The 15,294-nt window shown below is 38.3% G+C and overlaps 1 protein-coding gene across 3 annotated transcripts in view; it reads right to left on the reverse strand.

Annotated features, from left to right (window-relative positions):
* Positions 1-15,294, reverse strand: part of PKD2L2 (polycystin 2 like 2, transient receptor potential cation channel) — a 39,750-nt gene that overhangs the window by 12,833 nt on the left and 11,623 nt on the right. The window contains exons 4-8 of one of the 3 annotated variants that reach the window (XM_073010672.1): positions 12,773-13,001; positions 11,310-11,414; positions 10,282-10,463; positions 2,376-2,496; positions 613-714 (exon numbers count right to left, since the gene is read on the reverse strand). In XM_073010672.1, the coding sequence (XP_072866773.1) occupies positions 613-714; positions 2,376-2,496; positions 10,282-10,463; positions 11,310-11,414; positions 12,773-13,001 (739 nt within the window). Of the gene's footprint in view, positions 1-612; positions 715-2,375; positions 2,497-10,281; positions 10,464-11,309; positions 11,481-12,772; positions 13,002-15,294 lie in introns of all 3 variants that reach the window. The other 2 variants (XM_008014599.3, XM_073010673.1) reach the window with 2 other exon arrangements.

Raw genomic sequence — 15,294 nt, forward strand, 5'->3', positions numbered from 1 at the left:
CAGGAAATGTTACCATGGTGAAGGTAAGTACAAAAAGTACTGAAAGCCTCGTCTAGCGGCAGTTAGAATTTAAAGTATTCCACAAATGTAAGCAACAACTACAGAGATAAACTATACATATGCCATGACAATAGACTATATAAGGGACAAGGAAACAAATTCTTTTCAAGTTTCTTGAGCCAGGAGTGACTTGAGAGGATAGCGTTGCCATGAACAGAAACAGGAAAGTGAGGAAGACAAGACACATGGAGTTCTGAGTTTAGATTGATAGAAATTTAACAGCATCCAGAGCAAAACCTTTCCGGAAGGAAGAGAGGGTTTGATTATAATACTCAACAGTGCTTTGCATTTAGGAAATCACTCAGTAACTATTTGATATATTGCACTCTGAAATAATTCTGGCTACATTTTTGAAGCCAGAGAGCATATCTCATTTCTGTAGTAATGAAATAATGTGAGTATCAATAACACTGGATCAAAACACAAAACCAACTCTGGGGGTGGGAGTGGGGAGAACACAACCACTTGGGATTAAGTGGTATTCAAACTGCAGGAGGATAAACTGTATGAGATTTGTCTTAGAATTCTAATTAGGAAAGAAATTTGACTTACCTGTTGAATCATTTTACCAAGTTCAAAATCCGGCCTTCTGCCTATTGAATAATCAGCTTTCACTTCAGAGTAGGTATCATTAATAATTGCCAAGAACATATTCTAGGAATAAGTATTCAAAAAATTATTTCAATAAAAATTTAGTTTAAATGTTAGTGATTTTAGCAAGTTTCAGGTTTGTAAAATTGTATTTAAATTTTAAAAGTAGGCCAGGCATGGTGGCTCACGCCTGTAATCCCAGCACTTTGGGAGGCCAAGGTGGGTGAATCACTTGAGGACAGGAGTTAAAGACCAGCCTGGCCAACATGGCAAAACCCCGTCTCTACTAAAAATACAAAAATTAGCCAGACATGGTGGCATGCACCTGTAGTCCCAGCTACTCAGGAGGTTGTGGCAGGAGAATCTCTTGAACCCAGGAGGTGGAGGTTGCAGTGAGCTGAGTAAGATCGCACCCACTGCACTCCAGCCCGGGCAACAGAGCAAGACTCTGTCTCAAAAAATAATAATAATAATAAAAAAGAAACAAGCAAAACATCAAGTTTTAAAAGTAACCCATATGCTCAAAAATGGGGAAATGTCTATGCAGACAATAAGTAGAATAGAAAATGTGTGGTGTGTGGGTATGGGCAAATATGTTTATGGCAAATGAGAAAAGCAGAATGTAAAAGAATGCATATGAACTGGTTATATCTATGCAATATTACATAATGGAAGAAAATTTAGAATGATGTAATTATGTGTTCATAAGGGTGTTTTTTGTTTGTTTGTTTTTGAGACAGGGTCCCACCCTGTTGCCCAGGCTGGAGTGCAGTTGTGCGATCTCAGCTCACTGCAGTCTCCCACTCCCAGGTTCAAGCGATTCTCATGCCTCAGCCACCCAAGTAGCTGGGATTATAGGTGTGCATCACCAAACCTGGCTAATTTTTGTATTTTTAGTAGAGACAGCATTTCATCATGTTGCCCAGGCTGGTCTCGAACTCCTGAGCTCAAGCGATCCGCTTGCCTCTGCCTCCCAAAGTGCTAGGATTATAGGTGTGAGCCACTGCGTCCAGCCAAGGGTGTTTGTTGTTACTGTTGTTTTTAAATTCTATGAAGCTGTTTGAATTCACAGTCTTACTACAGCTCCTGCAACTACTAATGTCCAGATAACACAAATGTAGAAAGGATATTCTTACCCCAACAGCCCACCTTTCACTGTGGCCCAGCTCTGTCACCCTAAGAGTCTTGTCTGTCACCAGGGGATAACTTCCGTGCCTGACAAAAAGTGTTTTCATGGAGGACAGCACAATGCCTTGACTAGAAAGGCAAGGTTCCTTGGTTAGGAAGCCCAAATAGACTTGTTCTGAGTGCATGTGAGAGATCCATCCTGATAACTCCTGAAAACCACAACATGTTAAGTGTTTAGCTGTAAGGGCCAAAAGCCATTGCAATATGGGCAGAATATTAATGGCCACATTCATGGCTCATGGCATGCATTGTCCCAGCCTGAAGAGACCTGGGACATTCAGATTATTTTTGTGAAGGATTTAGCACATTCCCATCTAAAACACCCAGAAATTAACTACTGTGATTACATTCTCCATTGGACAACTTGAAAACAGTCACTGGACTAGTGAACCTGGATTACTAGGGATCCACACAATTCTTAATAAATGTAAAGTACCCTGACAGCTGAGCAGAAATAATAGTTTATTCTAAATGAGTAATTTTATTTTTTATTCTAAAAAGTAAGAAATGTAAGGAATATATATTATCATTCTTACCAGCAGAACAAAGAACACAAAAAAGATGAAAGTGATGAAGTAAATGGGTCCCAAGATAGGATTGGCTTGCTGAATACCAGCAAAATTAAAATCTCCAAGAACAATTCGAAATTGTGCAAATCTTTAAGAGAGAAAAATATTAGAAAACATACCTTCATGTACATACATGACAACTGATGGGAGTTACTAATGTCTCTAAGAAGATATCTAGCAGCATATGGCATATGCTTTCTGACTTTAATTATGTTACTACAGAGTTGCGTAAAATTGGATGTAGAAAATTCCCCTAAAAGAAAGACTTAAAGTACCTCAGTAGCTGAATAGGTAATGTAGGACATGACTGCTTTAATGAATGTGAACTCAGTGTTCATCTATAACTTTTTTTTTTTTTTTTTTTTTTTGAGACAGTCAAACTCTTGCCACCCAGGCTGGAGTGTAGTGGTGCTATCTCAGCTCACTGCAACTTCTGTCTCCCAGGTTCAGGCGATTCTCCTGCCTCAGCCTCCCAAGTAGCTGGGATTACAGGCGTGCATCACCATGCCCGGCTACTTTTTTTGTATTTTTAGTAGAGACAGTCTCACCATGTTGGCCAGGATGATCTCAAACTCCTGGCCTTAAGTGATCCGCCCGCCTCAGCCTCCCAAAGTGCTGGGATTACAGGCATGAGCCACCGCACCCAACCCACCTGTAACATTTGAACCTGAGATACCTGTCTACTAACTGGTTTTGGCAGTGGCCTCCTTGGCTGGCTATGCCTGTGCCCTTCTAAACATTAGAACTTTGAATTTGTTCAAGTGATTTTTCAACTTGTAGAAGGTTTAGACCCAAGAGCCCTAAACTTTCTAATGTCAGTGAAGTGAATTTTTGTCTTAACCAACTCTTAAATTCTGATAAAATAGGGATGCCAACAATATGTAACTTGCTAGTCTCAAACAAGTGCTGATAATAATACTCAACATGATCCTGAGGTTTATTTTACCCTCTTTGATAGCCTGGTTTGATAAGAAATACCACTTAAAGTATTTCAAACCTTCCTTTTTCTAATTTTAAAGATGGAAAATGAAGAAATTAAGACTTTGAGTAGCACAGTAGTAACAAGTAGAATTAGAATTTTCTAACTTGAAAATCTTTTCTCATTATTAACTTCCAGTGGTCTCACTAGACATATCAGGAATATCAGTTTAACTTATGTGTGTGTGTTCTTTATTCTATGAGGAAATTTGGAAAGAATTTTTTTTTTTTTTTTTTTTTTGAGACGGTGTTTCGCTCTTGTCACCCAGGTTGGAGTGCAGTGGTGGGATCTTGGCTCACTGCAACTTCCATCTCTCCGGTTCGAGCGATTCTCCTGCCTCATCAGCCTCCTGAGTAGCTGGGATGACAGGCACGTGTCACCATGCCTGGCTAATTTTTGTATTTTTAGTAGAGATGGGGTTTCACCACGTTGGCCAGGTTGGTCTCAAATTCCTGACCGTAGGTGATCCACCCGCCTTGGCCTCTCAAAATGCTGGGATTACAGGCGTGTGGAAAGAAATTTTTAATCCTATGTTGATAACTCTGCGTAATTGGTCAGTGAAAAGGGAGAAAGGCTGCTTGTCCCTTATTGCTTTTGCCAGTCACATAAAAGGAGCAAAGAGCTTTAATGAAGGAAGAAAAAGCATTCAAAGAAATGGGCTACATGAAGTCCTAGGACTCAGAGTTATCTGAGATTCCATCCTTGGCACCTAGCTAAGACCTGACCAAATCATACCTAAAGTATTTATCTTGCTTTTAATACTGGTTTGTAATGCTTTCCTCTATAAGATAGAGAAAATACTGAATTGGAAGGAAACTTAAGTCTCACCACAAATCAAATATTTTTTCTGGCATAGGAGAATAAAAGGTTCTGTTTTAGTGTTTCTGCCATGATCTTTTATCTTTTTATCTTTGAGTTGAAAAAAAAAAAAAGATAAAGGAACCATTCTCATTCTTTTCTCCTCTCCAGAAATTAGCTTAGTAACCAAAGCTTCCATTCAACCCTTTTCTGTCAGGAAAGTGTTAAGATACGTCTGCTCTGTAATAGAATGACAAAAACTGAAGCATTTACTGAATGGTTATAATCTCATAGAAACTGGAGGCTCCAAATACAGTCTCTCTTTTCTTAATCGGAGCTTAGTTTATCCATTTTGTTTCTTTTTTGCAAGCTGAAAGCACCATGACACCTCAACATACAGGGTTATATTGAATGAAAATACTGTTTTGTAACTTTCTGATGCCCCGCAAACTTTAGATACAGTTCTCCCTTATTGAATTACCATAACTAAAAGCCTGTTTCATAATAACGTGCCATTTGTCATTAATAAGACTTTCCAGTCTCTCTCTTGGAGTCATTGATTGGGTCACTACAAGAAATTCATCTTTAACTTGAGGGTGTAGCAATTCAAGCTCCCTTTTTGATGTATAGAAAGGTGACTAGATAGTCTTCTCCCTACACACACACACACACACACACACACACACACACTGTGCAGGCCTTGGACCTTGCCTCTGTCTCCTTCCTGAGAGTGGCCAGTAACACAGTTTCTCAACTATTTCTTCTGGGTCAGCAAAAGAAAAAAAAAAAAAAAAAAAGAAGGATTCTTGGAAGGTGGAAGAGAACCACAGGAAACTATTTCTCCCCTGTCCCCATCTAGACAATAATTACATAGACAGAATCTGTCAGATGTACTACTTTGGAACTCTAGAGTCTGTTGAAGAAGGCCTGCAACTTCTAGGGAAAGGCTTGGACAGTAAATTGCAGTTAATTTTGGACAATTTCAGCTTTTATCTCAATAGCTATGCATCCCCTCTACTCATTAGCCTCATAGATGGGATCCATTCATATGTTTGTGAAGCAGCTTGCATGTAGCTTATGGGAGCCATGTGGGGAATAAATACCATGTCTTTCAATAATTGGGGATTTGTGTGGTGACTGCTGATTGCTGCTTCTGATCGTGGAGATGCAGGCACTGAGGTGGGCAGCCATTGTTGCATCTCCATTGTTGCAAGACCATCATCCTTCAGCTGAAGCAATATCCTTGGGATTTAAAGGGCTGTTATCCTTCCCCTACCTCTCACTTTATTCTTCTCTTTTCCTTTTTTGGGATCCAGACATTAAAGACTAGGACATTCAGAACCAACTCCATATCAGGGGAAAGTTAGGAAGTCATTGTGCATTCCCAGGGAAGGGCATAGGCTGAGGAAAAACCTGAGAAGACCTTAAGTGTGCAACTCAGGGTGATCCTTGGCATGGAGCCACACTATAAAAATAAAAAATAAGAACAAAAGATGGCAAACCCTGGGGAAGGGGAAGAATCTGATTTTCAAAGTTAACACATTATTAGATTCAAATGTCTGGTTTGAATTTTTATTATTTTTTATTTTTTGTACAGACATAGTCTCCCTTAGTTTCCCAGGCTGGTCTCAAACTGCTGGGCCCAAGTGATCCACTTGCCTTGGCCTCCCAAAGTGCTAGGAGGTTCCCAAAGTGCAATGGCTCCAAAATGTGAGCCACCACACCCAGCTTGGTTTGAATTTTTTAAAAATCACAAAATCACAAGACATACAAAGTTTGAATCTAAAAATTCACCAAAAAATCACTAGATACACAAACAGGGAAATATGAGCCATTCAGTGGAAAAAACCAAAACCAAAAAAATCGCAAGCTAGTAGATACTGTCTCTGAGAAAGACCAGATGACGACCTACTGGACAAATACTTTAAAATAACTGTCTTAAAGATGCTGAAAGAACTAAAGGAAAGCATGGATGAAATCAAGAAAATGTGAACAAAATGGAAATATCTTTAAAGTGAAAACCTAAAAAGAAACAAAAAATTCCAAGATGGAAAAATAATAACCAAAATGAGAAATTTACTAAAGGGATTCAAAGGAAGATTTGAGCAGGCAGAAAAAAGAATCAATGAACTTGAAGATAGGATAATTTACATTATTGAGTCTGAGAAACAGAAAAAAGAAGAAAAGTGAACGGGGCTAGGTGGCTAACGCTTGTAATCCCAGCACTTTGGGAGGCCAAGACAGGTGGATCACCTGAGGGCAGGAGTTCCAGACCAGCCTGGCCAACATGGTGAAACCCTGTCTCCACTAAAAAAACACAAAAATGAAGGCCAGGAATTTGAGATCAGCCTGACCAACATGGAGAAACCCCGTCTCTACTGAAAATACAAAACTAGCCAGGCATGGTGGTGCATGCCTGTAATCCCAGCTACTCGGGAGGCTGAGCCAGAAGAATCACTTGAACCTGGGAGGCGGAGGTTACAGTGAGCTGAGATCATACCACTGTGCTCCAGCCTGGGCAACAAGAACAAACTCCATCTCAAAAAAAAAAAAAAGAAAGAAAATAATCCAATTTAAAAATGGACAAAGGACCTCAATAGACATTTCTCAAAATAAGACACACAAATGGTCAACAGATATATGAAAAAATGGTCAACATCACTAATCAGGAAAATGCAAATTAGGCCAGGCACAGTGGCTCACACCTGTAATCCCAGCACTTTGGGAGACTGAGGCAGGTGGATCACTTGAGGTCAGGAGTTCGAGACCAACCTAGCTAACATGGTGAAACCCCATCTCCACTAAAAATACAAAAAGTAGCCAGGTGTGGTGGTGCATGCCTGTAATGCCACCTACTCGGGAGGCTGAGGTGGGAGAATCACTTGAATCCAGGAAGAGGAGGTTACAGTGAACCGAGATCATGCCACTGCATTCCAGCCTGGGCAACAGAGCAAGACTCCATCTCAAAAAAAACGAAACAAAATGAGCTATCACCTCGCCACTGCACGCCAGCCTGGGCAACAGAGCAAGACTCCATCTCAAAAAAGCAAAACAAAATGAGCTATCACCTCACACCTGTTAGAATGACTCTTATCAAAAAGATAACAAGTGTTATCGAGGATGGAGACAAAAAGAAAACTTCATACACTGTTGGTGGGAATGTAAAATGGTACAGCCACTATGCCAACTAGTATTGATATTCCTCAGAAAATTAAAAATAGGACTAACATATGATCCAGCAATCCACTTCTTGGTATATGTATCTACAGGAAATAAAATCAGTATGTGAAAGAAATATCTGCCCTCCCATGTTCACTGCAGCATTGTTTAGCCGAGATAGGGAATCAACCTACATGTCTATTAATGGTTAAATGGATAAAGAAAATATGGCATATATAAACAAGGAACACTATTCAATCTTTGAAAAGGAGGAAATACTGTCATTTGTGACAAGGATGAAATTGGAGGACTATCATATTAAGTGAAATAAGCAAGGCACAGAAGGACAAATACTGCATGATCTCACTTATATGTGGAGTCTGAAAAAATTGAAGTCATAGAAGCGAAGGGCAGAACGGCAATTGCCAGGGGTTGGAGAGGTGGAGTTCAAGGGAAATTGAGAGATGTATGTCAATGGGTGTAACATTTCAGTTAGACAGAATAATAAGTTCTGGAGATCTACTGTATAGCATGGTGACTATAGTTAATAATGTATACTTGAAAATTGCTAAGAAAGTAGATCTTAAATGTTCTTACCACAAAAAATGATAAATATGAGAGGTGATGGATATGTTAAACATAGCCTGATTTAATCATTTCACAATGTGTACATATTTCAAAACATCACACCTATAGCATAAATATATATAGTTTTAATTATACCTTAATAAGTCTGGAGGGGGAAATAGATCATGTGATCCAGCAATTCTACTTCTGGGTATATAACCAAAGGAACTGAAATATCCATCCAACTGAATGGATATTTATACATCCATGTTCACAGCACTGTTATTCACAATAGCTAAAATGTGGAACCAACCCAAATGTGTATTGACAGATGAATGAATAGGCAAAATGTGGAATATACATATAATAGAATATTATTCAGCCTTTTTAAGGAAGGAAATTCTGACTACATGCTACAACATGGATGAAACTTAAGGGCATTTATGCTAATGAAGTAATCTAGTCACAAAAAGACAAATAATATATGATTCCACTTATATGTTGTACCTAGAGTAATCAAAATCATAGCAACAAAAAGTAGAATGGTGGCTGACAGGGGCTGGGGAAGGGGAAAATAGGGAGTTATTGTTTTAATTGGTACAGAGTTTTTGTTTTCCAAGATGAAGAGATTTGGAGATAGATGGGGGTGATGGTTGCACAATATGAATGTACTTAATATCACTGAACTGTACACTTAGAAGTGGTTTAAATGGTAAATTTTATGTTATATATATTTTATCACCACAAAATTTTTGAAAAAAGAGCTTAAAAATGCCTTCAGGGCAAATAGCTTTGGGTGCTGGGCTTACTTCTCTGGGTTGTGGCCTTCTGACTTTGACCCAGTTATTACTCACTTTCTTATTAATTTTTCATTGTTTTTTATGTCATCCAGCTTTTAAAATTGTCCTCAAGAGGAGATTGATCTGAATAGCCTAACACATCATTACCAAAAACAGACGTCCTCTCATTAACCCATTCCAAAGTTCTCTACCGGTTCTGTGCTTTATACTTTCCTTTCTTCTTCACTACCCACGGTAAGACAAATTTCCTAGGCTCTGTAAATTATTACATCTGTATTAAATGTCAATTATTACCAAGTTTTATTATTATTTTTATTATTTTAGAAATGGGATCTCACTCTGTTGCCCATGCTGGAGTGCAGTGGCACGATCATAGCTCACTGTGACCTCAAACTCCCAGGCTCAAGTGATCCTCCTGCCTCAGCCTCCTGAGTAGTTAGGAATACAAGCATATGCCACCACATCCAGCTAGTTGTTTTTTATTTTTTGTAGAAACGGAGTCTTGCTGTGTTGCCCAGGTTGGTCTTGAACTCCTGGCCTCAGTGATTCTCCCATCTTGGCCTCCCTAATGCTGGGATTATAGGTGCCATGGGGCCCAGCCTCAAGCTATTTTAAAAATACATGCTTGGCAGATTAGCAAAGGACAATCAGGTCAATATCAATAAAAATATTAAGATGGAGCCCTCTAAAGAAAACACTTAAGATTTCTTTTGGCTGGGTGTGGTGGCTCACATCTGTAATCCCAGTGCTTTTGAGATGCCGAGGCAAGAGGATTGCTTGAACTCAGGAGTTCAAGACCAGCCTGGGCAACATGGCTAAACCTTGTCTCTACAAAAAATACAAAAATTGGCTGGATGTGGTGGCACACCCAGCTACTCAGGAGGCTGAGGTGGGAGGATTGCTTGAGCCCAGGAGTTTCAGGATGCAATGAGCAGTGATAACGCCATTGTATGCCAGCCTAGGTGACAGAGTGGAGACCCTATCCAAAAAAAAAAAATACCAAGAGAATAAATACTATAGAGACATGGGGGACAATTTCCATTATCTTAGGTAAAATTATCACTTCCAATGAAAAATGAAAAATTATTTTTCTTACTTGACCTAGTAACACCTTAAAAATGGACACCATCACCCATTTGGCTCCTTCAATGCCAAACCCTAATTTGAATGTGATAGATATTTAGCCATCAATGAAAATATCAGCCAGGCTGGTGGCTCATGCCTGTAATCCCAGCATTTTGGGAGGCCGAGGCAGGAGGTTCACTTGAACCCAGAAGTATAAAACCACTCTGAGCAACATGGTGAGACTCCCTCTCTACAGAAAATAATAAAAAGGTAATCAATCAGGTGTGGTGGTGCACACCTGTAGTCCTAGCTACTTCGGAGGCTGAGGATAGCTTGAGTCCAGAAGTTTGAGGCTGCAGTGAGCTAAAAAAAAAAAAAAAAAAAAATTCAAACTAACCTTAAATATATTAAAGCTTATATTACTACTTATCATAGAAGGTTAGAACTTTCCATTTTTTTGTAAGAAAATATAGAAGATATAATTACATTTATACTAAGAGCTTACATGGAATTCTGAAAAGTGGAAAAGTCATCAACTTGTGATCCAAAAATAAGAAATCCTAACTGGGCATAAGCAAAGAATATTATAAAAAACATAATGGCAAATCCTACTATGTCTTTAATACAACGGGACAAGGTTGATGACAGCTGAGACATTGTCTTGTTAAAGCTTATGAATTTGAATATCTGAAAAAGAACAAAGTTAATTGAAATAGGAGAATATCAAAGATGAAATTACTTAGAATAAATTAATTTCAGAAGAATTCTGCTTCGAATTAAAGGAGATATTTAATGATAATCACGGGTGTTTGAGGATTTGCCAGCAATCATTACAAGGCCAAACTTCTGGGGTTTTTTTTGTTTTCTTGAGATGGAGTCTCACTCTGTCACCCAGGCTGGAGTGCTGTGGCGTGATCTCGGCTCACTGCAACCTCCGCCCCCTAGGTTCAAGCGATTCTCCTGCCTCAGCCTCCCTAGTAGCTGGGATTACAAGCATGTGCCACCACACCTGGCTAATATTTTTTATATTTTTAGTAGAGAGGATTTCACCATGTTGGCCATGCTGGTCTCAATCTCCTGAGCTCAGGTGATCCACCCACCTCGGCCTCCCAAAGTCCTGGGATTACAGGTGTGAGCCACCACATCTGGCCAACTTTTTTTTTTTCTGTCATCCAGGCTGCAGTGTAGTGGGGGATTACAGCTCTCTGTAACCTCCACCTCGAGGGCTCAAGGGATCCTTTCACCTCAGCCTCCAGAGTAGCTGGGACTACAGGTGTGCACCACCACACCCAGTTAATATTTTTTGGTATCTTTGGATTTCCCAGGCTGGTCTCGAACTCCTGGGGCCAAGAATCTACCCGCCTTGGCCTTCCAAAGTGCTAGGAGTACAGGTGTGAGCCACTGTGCCCGGCCCAAACTACTTTTAAAATTACTTAATAGTTGAAAAAATATTTTTCCCCATGACTTTTTAGTTTAATTTTTCATTATGCTATTACACTGTTTGTATTATTTAATATAATAAAATATAAATACCTTTATCCATGCAAAAAAGATGGTAATAGCAATTATATTATTGTAATAAATGTGCCAGCATGCAAGAAAATAGAAATCTGAATATTGTTCAGTACTTTCCAACAGCTGTCCAAGTAAGAGAAAAATTTGTACATTACAGTATGTGTTGAAGGAAACAGCCACAAAACACAACTAAATGGGAAAATAAGAAGGGTTAAATTAGAGAATATCTCTACCTCTAAATATCTTACAGCCTATGAGGAAACACAAAAAAAGTTCATCAAAAGTTTAACAAAAAGGGAAGGAAAGATACGACATATGCTTTTACATAAATGGAAATAACCCTCAACTTATGCAAGTTTAAGGTAGCACTAATTATTATAAAGTTGAAAAATATTAATTGCTTGGCCATCCTAACCTATCTAAATCTTTATTTCTTTGAGTCATAAAGCACAACTGTATAAAATGATTATGTAACTCTGAGGCCATAAGGATTTCTGCTCTACATAATACTTAAAAGCTAAACATTTTCTACTATGTAATACTATAAGAAAACAATTTATAATTACAAAAAATAAAACCTTCTGGAACCTTTTAACAACCCTTTAAAAGAGTATTTCAGAACCAGGCTGTTTTAGCTATCAGAGCTTTATAACTGACATGAACATTTTCCTTTGACTATTCTTGCCTGAAATGCTCAGATAAACATTTAATGTTATGTCCTTTGTAAGATATTAGTGGAGTTACCAGAGAGGTAGGTGGCATACTTTCTGACTCTCAGAAACTTTCAATCTGGTTTTGGGAAACAAGGCTTAAATACTTGATTGGCTATAATTAAGGGCCAATAAGGGTGAAAGATCAAATTGTATAAGCTAGAAACATTGGTTCTTTGTTCCTGAGACCAAGCCCTTTAACATTTGTCTCGGCCTGCCTAAATCGCTGTTTATTTCAGTACATTTCACTTTGGTGTTTCTTTCAGGGACTATTTCTCCAAACCTGGTGCCCTCTGGACCCACAAGGTCCCCTCTGGCTGCTCACCCCTGTCAGTATTCTGCCTAGCCTTGTCTTTTGTCTATGTTTTCAAAATTTATTATGAGGAAAAAACCAGATTTGGCAACACAGATTATTTTAAACAGCCTTGCCCCCAAAGACCCGTGACTGGTGAAACTCAAGGCCTTGAAAGTAATACATTTTTTGAGTGGGGGTAGGGAGACCTACTGTGCACATTAAAGCGTAATATTTCTGGAATCACCTTTCCCTGTAGGTTTATGCTGACCCTCCCAAGGACCAAATCAGAAGAAAATAGATCTCTCCCTTTTGGAGGCACACCATTAATAGTACTATTCCTAGTTCATTTTATGTTTGATACTTTTAATTTTCAAAACAAGTCCTGGATGGAATAGAAGATTCTGTCTTTTTACACCTCCTTCATTGGTAGGTTCAGATGTGATCCCCTTCAACCATGCGCATGAATATATACTCACCAGCAAAAGTAGCAATTCTAGCCAGTTCCAAATACTTTTGAAATAGGCAGACTTAAATTCTTTTATTTTTTTGACTTCTTGTGTTGTGAAGACAAAAAGAAAAATACAAAATGTGATTTCACAGGAAGCGATAAAATAATCATAGTAGCTAACATATCTGAGGAGCTTCACAGAGTAAAACTGCCATGAAGTAAGTATTCCTCCAGTTGCAGGGAATTCTGCCACCAATCTGTAAAATCAGGTTTGCGAAAGCAAATGTTCATTTCAAGCATTTGTATTTCAGTACGTAATGTGAAATTTTCAATCAATGATTATGTATGCCTTAATGATAATCAGTTTTGTTTTTTTTTTATAAAATATGTTTCCTTGGGGAAATGGATTCAATTTAAACATCTTCTAGATTTACTTATTTCATAGTGGCTCCACTTTTTCTATACCTGAATATTCACAGTGGTCAAAGACCAATGTAAATGAGAAAGCAAGTTGTGATTTTTTTTTTTTTCAGACATTCATTCTATTTTGTGTTCAGTTTGCTTGTTCATAACTGGGAATATAATTTATGTCCATAGGAGAATGATATGTTCAAGAAAATGCTATACCATTAGTTACTGTTATTAGTTAGAACTTTTCCCCAATATACATAATTTTTGAATACTTCAGAGGGAGGACATACATTCTCCCTCTTTAGATTATCAGAAATGCTTGCTTCTAAATGTCAAGGTCACATATTCTACTAAAGCAAATGTTTTCTGTTGGATGCTGGATACAAAAATCTATATGCAGACAGAAGTATAAAAATTAAATCCAACACTACATATAAAAAGATTTTGAGGTTCTCTGGTGTTCTCCACAACTTCCGATAATTAAGAATTGGTGGTAATTTAAGGAACCAGCATTTCTATCACAATATTATAATTTAATTATTCCTACTAAAGATTTTAGCAAATGTCATTGGTACTCTTATAAGGTGCTCCCAAAACAACAAAAACCAAACCTCAGTTAACAAATAAAACTTACATCTTACACATACTAGGTAGTGAGTGAAGTGAACTAAACTCAATATTATGATCTGAAGTGCAGACTAATCAAAAAGGAAAAATAATATTCTGTTTAATTTGCCTGATAATTGTACAAAAATGAAAATAAACGGATAAGGTATAAGTAATATGCATCTACACAACTACTGATTAGATACTCCAGTTAACAGTTTCGAAGTCTGCTGAAGTTTCTAAAAAATAACGTTTTAAAAGGTAACAGAGTAAGTGTAAAACTTTCAGAGTGGAAATCTGGACTTTATCTGATATTACAAGGGCTTCTTAAAGCCAGTTACCTCAATGCTTCCATTCTTGTTTAGGACATAAAAATAATTTGTATTCTTCACTTTATCCTGATCAGGACTGTTGGGAAGGGTGAATGAAGTTGGTAAAAAGCTCTGATTCTCTGAGAGAAAAGAACTTTAAAATAAAAGGTATAACATCCATTGGCTGCTTCAGGCAGTTCATTTGTTTTATTCATTTTTATATATTTTAAAGGCCATGGTGTGTTTCACTCTCCCTGTTGCACGGGGAGCAAAATCTCCTAAACTCCAATTCCATAGTCCATTCAGGAAAAAATGTTAAGACTTATGAGATAAAAGTGGCTCACTGATATTAAATTTTTTTTAACTTTTATTTTAGGTTCAGGGGTGCATGTGCAGGTTTGTTATATAGGTAAACTTGTGACTTGGGGGTTTGGTGTACAGATTATTTTTTCACCTGGGTACTAAGCATACTTCCTGACAGTTTTTTTCTGAGCCTCTTCCTTCCCACCCTCCTCCATCAAGTAGGCCCCCGTGTCTGTTGTTGTTCCCCCTTTTCTGTCCATGTGTTCTCATTATTGAGTTCCCACTTATGAGAACATGTAGCTTTTGGTTTTCTGTTCCTGTGTGGGTTTGCTAAGGATGATGGCCTCCAGCTCCATCCATTTCCCTGCAAAGGATATGATCTCATTCTTTTTATTGCATAGTATTACACGGTGTATAGTAGACACTGTTGTTTGCCTCTCTAGCAGTCATTATCCCATTTTTTCTAACAGAATCTTAATTGTATTCAGTCTTCCACCCATCCCAGATCACTTAGGGGAAGCTGATTAAATCCCCAGGCAGATCCAATCATGGCAATCCTTTACTAAGTGTTTGATTCTAGAGCAAATCCTTTTCTAGTGCTTGATTCTGACTCCCATATTGTTCGAAGATCAACTATACATTGAATTTAAAAAACATCCGAAGCCCTCACATCTGAACCCACCAATGAAGGAGGTATAAACCCTTATTAGGGTTTTGTTCATGCTTGTGCTGAGATTAAAATCCCAAGGTTTAAAATAAAAATAATGTAGGCTGGGCACGGTGGCTCACATCTGTAATCCCAGCACTTTGGGAGGCCGAGGCGGGTGGATCACCTGAGGTCAGGAGTTCGAAACCAGCCTGGACAACATGACAAAACCCTGTCTCTACTAAAAATACAAAAATTAGCTGGATATGGTGG

The sequence above is a fragment of the Chlorocebus sabaeus genome, chromosome 23 (genome assembly GCF_047675955.1).
Source record: "Chlorocebus sabaeus isolate Y175 chromosome 23, mChlSab1.0.hap1, whole genome shotgun sequence".
Taxonomy (NCBI): domain Eukaryota; kingdom Metazoa; phylum Chordata; class Mammalia; order Primates; family Cercopithecidae; genus Chlorocebus; species Chlorocebus sabaeus.